Here is a 10,489-nt window from a genome sequence, read left to right as displayed (position 1 = left end):
CAGCCTTGGTGGAAGAAAACCAGAGAAGGGCTCCCAGATTTCAAAGGCTGCAAATGAAGCAGGTAAGCTTTAACGCCAAATATTCAAATTCATGCTTGGGGTTTTTTTTTTTTTTTTTTTTTTTTTTTTTGGTTTGGGTTTTTTTTTTTTTTTTTTGGCAACTCGTTTGTTTGTTTTGTGAAATAGCATTCCTCTGAAATCCTGAAAGGGGTAGGATTTGCGTATGAGTCATCTTTGCTAGGAAACTTTTGAGCAATCCTTGGGCAAACCAAGCGAAGGCTGAAGTGCTCTCCGTGCCCCTGTCTGGCACCAGGTGGCACACGTGCTGCTGCTTGCAATTTGGGGCTTGGGCAAACCGAAAGTGACAGGCAAAACACAAGCAACATCGAGCTACAGCAGGCGTGTACTAATGCCAACCTTACAAGGAAATTAAAATTGTATTTATTCTTGCTTTTTGCCTATAAAACACAGTAGAAAAGTTCAGCAGTGTCCGAAAGTCTCACACAAAAATCACAAAAAAGTGCCTGGTGATATCTTTAGGACAGAAAACCACCATTTGTTTCTACCACTGCCAGAAGAAGCTTCATAGCATATAGAGTTATTTTAAGTTTTTAAATCTTGAACGTGAAATGTGTTTTGCCTGCCCGAACCCTGGGGATGAGTTGAGTTGACGTTCAGGTAGTTTGGCACTTCTTAAGGATGCTCAGACCACTCTGAGCTTTCAGACTCTGTGCTGGGAGGCTGGACCAAGCTATCTAAAAGAATTTGCGCCAGAAAAGAGCGTGTTTCTGCTATAGACAAGGACTAAGCTCTGTACTACCTGCTGTAAAACCTTGCTACTCGTTTTTGAGGGTTGGCACCATGAAGTTGGGGTGAAATCTTAGATTAATATGCAAGAAGTGTTGTGATACCAAAGCCAGGAATTCCACGTTAAGGATGGTGCTGGCAGGGCTGCCAACTAAAAAAGGGATGTGTGCCCTGCTCATTTTGAGCAGAGGGGAACAGGGTTTTGACCACTGTGTGTAGGGTGGTGTAGGAGGGCACAATGTGTTTGCCACCTACCCAGGAGCACAAGTACTGTGTGTGCATGAGGAGTGCGTGCTCAGTGTCCGCGCCCGTGGTGCTGGACACCAGCTGTAGATAGGACAGCGCATGTGTGTGCTGAGAGCTGCTTTTTATGTTAAAGTGCCTGGCTGTACCTGGCTGTATCCTCGCCCCTGTTGTGGCGGCGAGGATGTGAACAGGGGCGCAGCCCTGCCCGCACATCCGTGCAGGTGATATCCCCACAGGGCAAAGGGCTGGCTCTCTCCCTCTGGGTGTAGGTGTATCTCTCGGGGGGTCCCCGGGCGCGGGGTGTCCCCGAGGGTGCGGGATGTCCCGAGGGTGCGGGGTGTCCCCAGGTGCAGGGCGCTCCCGAGGGTGCTGGGTGTCCCTGTTAGCAGGGTGCTCCCGGGGGTGTGTGTGGGGTGTCCCTGAGTGCCGGGTGTCCCTGGTTGCGGGGTGCTCCCGGGGGTGTGTGTGGGGTGTCCCTGAGTGCCGGGTGTCCCTGGTTGCGGGGTGCTCCCGGGGGTGTGTGTGGGGTGTCCCTGAGTGCCGGGTGTCCCTGGTTGCGGGGTGCTCCCAGGGGTGTGTGTGGGGTGTCCCTGAGTGCCGGGTGTCCCTGGTTGCGGGGTGCTCCCGGGGGTGTGTGTGGGGTGTCCCTGAGTGCCGGGTGTCCCTGGTTGCGGGGTGCTCCCGGGGGTGTGTGTGGGGTGTCCCTGAGTGCCGGGTGTCCCTGGTTGCGGGGTGCTCCCGGGGGTGTGTGTGGGGTGTCCCTGAGTGCCGGGTGTCCCTGGTTGCGGGGTGCTCCCGGGGGTGTGTGCGGGGTGCGGCGCTCCCGTTGCCGCCCCGCCGGGGCAGCCCCTCCCCGCAGGCGGTCTCTCCCTCTCTCTCTCTCTCTCTCTCTCTCTCTCTCTCTCTGTATTTCTCTCTCTCTCGCCCGTTCGGTCGTTCCCCTCGCTCTCCCGGTCCGGCCGGGCGCGGCGGGGACAGCGCTGTGTCCCCATGGCGCTGGCGGCCGCCCGAGCGCGGACTCTGCGCGCCCTCAGCCGCCCGCGCCCCCCGGTGCCGTCCCGGAGCCGCTGCAGCCCGGCGGGGGCTCCCGGGGCGCTGCCGCCCGGCGGGTACCGGGCCTGGCGGGAGCGGGCGGCCCGCGACCCCGCCGGGTTCTGGGCGGACGTGGCGCGGGGCTGGCTGCGCTGGGACAGTCCCTTCCACACGGCCTGGCAGCCCGGCGACACCGCCGGCTCCGCCCGCTGGTTCCTCGGCGGCCGCCTCAACGTCTCGGGTAAGGGGTCCCGGCCGCGCAGCCCCCGCCGCGCTGGACGGGAGGCGTCCCCTCCCTGCGGGGAGAAGTTTCGCCATCGCCCGTCTTTGGGGGTGAAAATGAGGATTTCGGTTGGGCGGCGCTGAGGGGAAACAAGCCAGGAATTGCGAAATGCTGTTAGCGGGGAGAAAATCCGAAGCCGGGATAACCCTGGCTAAGCCTCTTGGCCGGGCGCTGCCTCGCCCTTCGACCTGCGGGATGCCCAGTCTGGGCTCCGCCCGGCCCCGTGGTGGCTCAACATGATCCACAGGTGGGGAACGGTCCCAGGCTTTTATGGCAGAAGCTGCAGGGATGTTTTTTGTTTGTTTGGGGTTTTGTTTTTTTTGTTTGTTTGTTTGTTTGTTTTTGTTTGTTGGGTTTTTTTTGGTTCTTTTTTTTTTTTTAAACAAGGATCTCGGTATTTTCCTCCAATGTCACCACTCAACATGAAACAAGAGTAAAATTTCCCTGCCTGCCTTTGAGTTTTATCCATGCCATGTCTTGCCCTGAAGACTCTTGTGTCCTCTGGCTGTGCTTCATCTGCTGGGAGCGAGCTCCATCTCTATCCAGGGTACCACGCAGTGGTGATGGCTTTTAACAGGGATGAACATTTCTGACCTTCATTTCCCGTTCCTCGTTCAGTAGTGCGGTAACTGTAACATCTCTGGCCACTTTTTTTTACAACCAAAAGAGAAAACCCTCCTCAGGTCTTTCAGAGAGCATAAGAGAGTGTTTCCTCCCAGGGAATGATGCCCAGCAGTGGATCCCAAGCTTTTGGAGATGTGTGTGCAGCCCTGTGCCCAGCACCCAGCAATCAGAGGATTTTAGCCAGAGCTTTGTTGGCATTAATTCCTGTTGAAAGGAAGATCTTGTCTGAGCACAGCCTGTCAGGGATCTGTTTCTTTCCTCTCTAGAGTGGGATCAACACTTTCTTCTGGATCCTGTGTCAGATCTTTGATATCCAGATATTGCTTGGCCTTGGGTCTGGTTCCTCAGCAGGCAGAAAATGCCACTCAGGTTTTGGGTTTTTTTTCCATACACAAAAGAAAATCATAGACCTTTTGAAACAGATGCACAGAATGAAACAGGTTTGCTGTTGCTGGTTTTGTTTTCAAGCGTGATGAAGGCAGCGTGGGGAGCACAGGAAGTGGGATTTTTTCAGTACTTTGCCACAGCCAAGTTTTTCTGTTAGGAGACTCTGGTTTTGTCCTTTCACCTCTTGATTTGAACACTGCCTGTGCAGAAACATGGCAGCAATTCAGGTCCCTGATCCAGAACATCCTCTGTGCACGTCTCCCAGCACAGCTGAACCATGAGCAACTGAGTCATCTGATGCTCTTTGCTTGGGGGCCCTTGCAGAAGGATTTTGGGGACCTCTGAGCTTCAGAGCTTCTGGGTTTCTTGCACTGTGGCTCATGGCCAGGAGAATAACCTGGCAAACTACTGCATTTCCCACCAGGACACATTCTCAGGAGCTTGTCTTACTGAGATTTAATTGTTTCTGAGCAGTCAAGGAAGCAAGAAAATGTATGGAGAAACCACTAGGGTGTAGTAGTAAGGGGAAGGTCACTAAATTGTATTTTGTAAAATGAGCAAAAGGCTCATGTAAGCCTAAGATCAGGAAGGAAATAATAGCACTTGGCTCTGGTTCACCTGTTCATTCTCACTGAGCACAGGGCTAAATCTCCCACTTGGCTCAGCCAGGGCTTTCTGCAGCAGAAATTCCCTCTGAAGGCCAGTCTGAGGAAGAAAAGTTGTTTGGGCAATGAAATCCATTTTGTGCTTCAGTGTAGTGTGAAGCTGTGAGGAGCTTGGAGGTGGGAGCTGCTGCCTGTTGTGGACCCAGCCCACAGCAATGGACGCAGGCAGAGGAAACCAGTGTACAACTGCTTAAAAAATTCCCCACCAGAGCTCTTGTCTGTGACCGTTGTCACAGGGGCTCTTGAATGAGGGAAGAGACGAGAATGTTGACTCCATGTTCAGAAGGCTTGATTTATTTTTTTATTATATATATATAAAACATTATAACTATACTAAAAAGAAATAGAAAGGAAAAGGTTTCCTCAGAAGCTAGCTAAGCTAAGAATAGAATAGAAAGAATGATAACAAAGGCAGCTCTCTCTGACTCTGTCCGAGATAGCTCGGTCCTTGATTGGCCATTAATTATAAACATTCAAGATGGCCCAATCAAGAATCCACCTGTTGCATTCCACAGCAGCGGATAACCATTGTTTACATTCTTTTTCTGGGGCCTCAGCTTCCCAAAGGGAAAATCCCAAAGAAAGGATTTTTAGTGAAAAAGATGTCTGCGACACTTGTCCTCTTGTATCTTATTAGGATGGCTTAAGAAATGGCTTTGTCTTATTTTTATAGTACTGCTGCAGGGTTTTGCATTAAAAATAAAAGACTTTAAACAGCTGAAAAATGGTTTTAAAATTTTTTGAGACCAACACTTGGTCTTGCAGTGAAATGTGTTAAATTCTGAGGAATTTCTTTCTCTGTACACCTTTAGGGGCTCATTCCCACCCCGTGTGATGGCGTGATCACAGAGCAGCCAAAGCTACTACAGCACACAGCTTTTTAAAATTTATCTGGGAAAATGAAATCCTTTCCCATTAGCATTCATATTTCCAGGAAATATGATCTGAAGTCCAGCAATTTTCAAAAGGGGTTTTCTCTGTGTTATACAGCAGTGTCTCTGACTAGTTGCATATTGAAATAAAGTAACTGCCTTTGAAATATTGCAATGCAATAAGTGTCATCTAGGCTTGGAATTAATATTTAACAAGGATCTTCTCTAAATATCAGGCAATTTGCTAGTGGACATGCAGGCAGGTTTCTTTTCTTTGGATACTATAAATTTCTTCAGGTTGGGTGCTCTCCCTAAGTCCTCCATTTCAAGTTGCTGAGGGGGAGAGATGCACCTTTAAAAGGGAATTTTGTACCTTTAAGTTTTAGGAGGTGGAATACGCAGCCTGAGACACATTAATCTTTCCCATGGGTCTGAAAATTTGTAGATGTCTGAACTCTGAGTTTACCACAGATCCCACAGTTTTAGACATTTTCAGTTAGCTGAGGTTCAGCTCTTTGTTATACCCTGGGACAAAAATGTTTCACATGAGCTTTAATTAGAAAATGCAAATGGTGCAATGCTAAATATGCCAGCTGGGGAAGACTGTCCAAGTTCTGTAGTGAAATGCTGCTCTGGGGAGCAAAAACATCAAAAGGGTATCTTGCCTTTGTGCTGCTGGGAGCAGGGGAAGGATTTGGGCTGGCTGAATTGAGCCATGAATTCAGCCCATGTCTGGATTTGCCATGGCCTCTCATGGGTATCCATCTCTAAGGCCACTGTGCCAATTAAGTGTAGAATTTGTTGTATAGCTTTACTGGAGCTGCAAATGCTCCCAGTTCCTCTGTTACACATTAGTGTGTGTCTAGCAACCCAAAAACTGATGTTTCATCTTCTATTTTCTTGCTGTTGCACTTGACCAAGCTAGGTTTACAAAGCACCTTTCCTCTGCTCAGGCTTTGTTTAAACCTTTGGGTTTTTTTACAGTAAATTGCTTGGATCAGCACGTCGAAAAGTCTCCAAACAGAGTGGCTTTGATTTGGGAGAGAGATGAACCTGGCACTGCAGTGCATGTCACATACAGGTATGGCACCTTCTCACTATGCCTGGAAATGGGATTTTTTCACCTGCCAGTTTCCTTTTTGCTTGCTGGAGATACACATGGGAAAATTTCTGTGATTAACTTCTGGTTTCAGCAGAGTAGAAAACGTCTTGGTGCAAACATCTTGAGTTGATGGTCAACAGCTTGACGCTGAGCCCTGGCTGGAGGGGATTTTAAGCTCTCCACGTTTCTCTTTCCCATCCTCAGTGCAGTTTGGAGCAACCTTGGGGCTGCTCTGAGTGGCACTGACTTGTGATGCCTCACTTGGAGTACTGTATCCAGTTCTGGGCCCCTCACTTTAAGAGGGACGTTGAGTTACTTGAGCGTGTCCAGAGGAGAGCAACGAAACTAATAAGGGGCTTGGAACACAAGCCATATGAAGAGCGACTGAGGGAGCTGGGGTTGTTCAGCCTGGAGAAAAGGAGACTCAGGGGTGACCTCATCACTCTCTACAACTTCCTGAAGGGTGGCTGTGGTGAGCTGGGGGTCGGCCTCTTTCTCCGGGCGACAACGGATAGAACAAGAGGACACAGTCTCAAGTTGCGTCAAGCTAGATGTAAGTTAGAAGTAAGAAGGAAATACTTCACAGAAAGAGTGGTCAGAAACTGGAATCATTTACCCAGTGAGGTGGTAGAGGCATCATCCCTTGAAGAATTTAAAAAAAGACTGGATGTGGCACTTGCTGCCATGATCTAGCTGAACAGTTAGAACATTGGCTGGACTAGATGATCTTATAGGTCTCTTCCAGTCTTGAAAATTCTGTGATTCTGTGATTCTGTGATTCTGTGATTGATGCTACAGATTGCAGGGTTTGTTAGAACATGGCAGGTTTAAGCATATTTCTTCTTGCTATGTGCCCTCATTTAGGAGACAGTCCTGCCTTTTTTTACATCATCTCTGTCTCAAGTGAGATTTAAATGTTTCCCAGACTTGTGCGTTCCTCAGTGCATGTTTTTGAATCTCAGGGAGCCAGATGTTTGTTCTGTTGGATCAGAAAGCAGAGGAGATGAAGAATGTTCCTGGCATCAGACCTTTACAGAATGTTTGCTGGAGCTTGTTGGGATTCCTAGAGCTCCTTGGGTCTGAATAGGTTCTAGTGGTCTGATTCATCTCCAAAATTTATGAAAGCTCCTGGAAACATTATTCATTCGAGTGAGGAAAGTGGTCAGCAGGGAGGAGTGGGAGTGAAAATAACTTTGAGAGGTTAGTGCTCCATGCAACAGAAATAAACACTGTCTGATCTAAATCTGTGAGAGGAGTGCATTGGTTTTAATCACGGTATTGTTGTTTGGCAGGGTGTTTAGGCCTGTTATGACATAAATATGTGATAATGAGCTGGGCAGCTTGGCTAAGTGCTTTTGCATTTTGCCATTCTGGTGGTAAACGTGGAGATGGAACCTGAGGTTTTTCCTTGAGTTTATGTATGTTTTTCTCCCAGGTTTGTGCACTTTTACCTCTCTCTTTATGCCTCAGGCATGAACACTAGGGGTAGGCAAGAGGTGACAATTGTGCTCAGATCAACCTGATAAGAGAAGCAGCCCAACAGACAGCACAGCCTCATCCAAGGCGACTCTAACCTTCCCCTCAGTCTGATACTTGAAATGTACTGTGCTGCTGCAGACACTCAAACACTTATCTGCAATCTCTGGAGATAAGGGACAGCTTTTTTGAACTGCAACAGGACTGGTTTTTTTCCCTGGCCATGCCCAAGCTGGGCATTTGGAATAAAGTATTTTTTCAGCCTGTGGAATTGTGATTGCTGTGACATGAAGACAAGAACCCATATCTAAAAACTGAACCCTTCTTTGTGCAGCCTTACACAGAGTAACTGGTACCAGAAAGGAGAAAGATGTATTGGCAATCTCTATTTTCAAACTTCTGCCTGTATTTGAGAGCCATTTTTCTGTTTCTGCCTGATACTCTGGGTCAGGTGTGACTGCATTTGAGTTTCTCAAGAGACTTTGGTCCTACCTCGTGGTAAGACAGGTCACTCAGTTCTCTGCTTATCTCATTAAGGCAGGGATAGCTTTGTTGAAAACAGCAATACCCTATGAGTATTTTGCCTTTTCTGTGGTCTTTGGGCTGCATTTTTACAGGTTTTAAATGGGTCAGGAGGGCTCAGTTGAAAGCCTTTTGCAGTAGTGCCTTATTTGAGCTGGAAATTTTGTGAGGGAAAGCCCATCAGGGAAGGAGGTGGCCCAGGAGCTGGGATGCTGGTGGTCCTTGGTGAGCCTTCTGCAGCACATCAGCCTCAGTGGAAAGGGGGAATGAGAGGGATGCTGGACATGTCTTGGCAGAAGAGAGATGCCCCTTTCCTTAGGATCTGGATGCTCTGTTAATGGCACAGCAGCCTCAGAGTGTGAAAAACGCCAATCACTTGTTTTTAAAATTTTAAAAGTTTAATCGTAATAAAATGGTTATAAAAATAGGAATAATTAGAGTAATAACAATTTGGACAAATTGAATTAGGACAATATGAGACAATAACTACAAAGAGTTACAGACATCCGGGTACCTTTTTCTGGGCAGCACGAGCCCAAAAAAGGACCCACGTTAACAGAGGATTAACCCTTAAAAGCAACAGCCTGTTGCATATTCATACACCTCATCCATGATGCATAAATTCTATTCAAATACAGGATTCTGTCTGGGCAGTGTCAGCTTCTTCCTCTGAATCCTGACAGCGCCTTCAGGGCGGGAAGAAGTTCATTTCTTCTGCTAAGAGGGCAATAACTTCTCTTTCTCTGAAAAACTGAGGTGTCCTGTGGCTGCTATTTTGCTGCAAGTCCTTTCTTTAAAAAAGTATCCTACATAGCATAGTTTCTATTTTAACAATTTTTATAACCTAAAACTCTATTTAACACAGTACTTAAGAGAATTAATACAGCATTACTTTGTAACACAACACCTATAATATTTATTTTAATATTTGCAAAAAGCCAATCATAAAATACATGCATTTTTCAAGCACTTTAGGAAAACAAAGACTTTAATTTGGGCACTGCCTCATGGACCAGCTTTGAGTAAGGTCGTGGATTCAGCTGGGAGAGAGCTGTCCAGGGCTTATGTGCAACATACTGCAAGGCACCAGTTTTCTGCATTATCTGCTTTGCAAAGCCTGCTGCTGTGAGCTGCTTCTCCTCAGAGATAAGCCCTGGGCAACACAAGGAAAGATGCAGCTGCTGGCCTGGTTCTCTGCCTTCTCCTCAGGGGAGTTGTCAGGGACAAGAAAACAGCTGAGTGCTGGCCTTGTTCCCATCACAGCCTGCAAAGGAAGAAGGTGGATGTGCAGGAAAAGGGCTGGAACAGGCTTTCTCCTCCCTGAGGAAGGGAAAAACCTTCATCAGTGGGTTGTGCTCTGTGACAGTGTTCACAGGGGTCTTATGTTGAGGGAAGAGACGAGGACCTGACTCTGTATTTTAGAAGGCTTGATTTATTATTTTATTATATATATTACATTAAAACTATACTAAAAGAATAGAAGAAAAGGTTCTCTTCAGAAGGCTAGCTAAGTTAAGAATAGAAAGGAATGAATAATAAAGGTTTGTGGCTTGGACAGAGAGCAGAGCCAGCTGGGCTGTGATTGGCCATTAATTATAAACATCTAAGATGGGCCAATCACAGATCCACCTGTTGCATTCCACAGCAGCAGATAACCATTGTTTACATTTTGTTCCTGAGGCCTCTCAGCTTCTCAGGAGGAAAAAATCCTAAGGAAAGGATTTTCCATAAAAGATGTGTGCGACAGTCCTCCATGCACTGGCTGGAAACACAGCTGCCCTGAAAGTGCTGTCCCAGCTGGCTCATCCTTGGCAGAAATAAAGCCTCAGTTTGCCTCCACTGTGGGCAAGGAGCTGGTGGGCTGTGCTGTCAGTCAGCCCACATCCCTGTCAGCAAGGTGGGTTGTGTTTGTGCAGCAGAGTCCAAGTGCTGTGTGCTAGGGAAGGAATCCAAACATCTGCTGGTGGGCAAAGATACCCAAAGCCATGGGTGAAACATTTCACTTTTGCACCAGGAGATGGTGGCTGCCCTTACAAGTCCAGTTGTGAGTTTGTCCTGTCTCTCTAGCTGATGCAGCTCAGCCTTTCAGGAAAAAAAAAAAAAAAAAGTTCACTGGCCATTTTTGCTTTTTCTTCCCTGTGGGTTTCATTTCTGTCAAGTAGAAATTTAGCTGAGTTTCAAATCTTCCCTGGTTTTGAATGAGTAGCCAGGAGACTTGGTTTTTTACTGCTTTGTAACAACAGGGAATACAACCCTCTTGGGCTTTGGTGGCTGCAGTCAGCAAAGTGGGGACAGATCATGCAAATCAGTTTTTGAGAGGCTCTCTGGCTCTCCAGAGGCTGAGCCACCAAAAACTCATTGCTGGGACAGTGGCTTAGCAGCACTGTGGTGCTGTGAGCTGGCAGCTGAATTTATTGTCAGAAGGGTCCAGCCAGACCAGGAGTGTTTTGTCCTGCTCTGTGGATGTTGTCAG

General features: G+C 47.7%; 1 protein-coding gene across 1 annotated transcript in view; it reads left to right on the top strand.

Moving 5' to 3' along the window:
• The first annotated feature begins 2,043 nt into the window (after positions 1-2,043).
• ACSS1 (acyl-CoA synthetase short chain family member 1) overlaps positions 2,044-10,489 on the top strand; it is a 35,164-nt gene continuing 26,718 nt past the window's right edge. Inside the window, exons 1-2 of the mRNA XM_059468335.1 lie at positions 2,044-2,326; positions 5,901-5,997. Of these exons, the coding sequence (XP_059324318.1) occupies positions 2,044-2,326; positions 5,901-5,997 (380 nt within the window). The remainder of the gene's footprint in view (positions 2,327-5,900; positions 5,998-10,489) is intronic.

The sequence above is a fragment of the Ammospiza nelsoni genome, chromosome 3 (genome assembly GCF_027579445.1).
Source record: "Ammospiza nelsoni isolate bAmmNel1 chromosome 3, bAmmNel1.pri, whole genome shotgun sequence".
NCBI lineage: Eukaryota > Metazoa > Chordata > Aves > Passeriformes > Passerellidae > Ammospiza > Ammospiza nelsoni.
The sequence above is the reverse complement of the archived record's forward strand: the minus strand, read 5'-3'. Positions and strand labels throughout refer to the sequence as shown.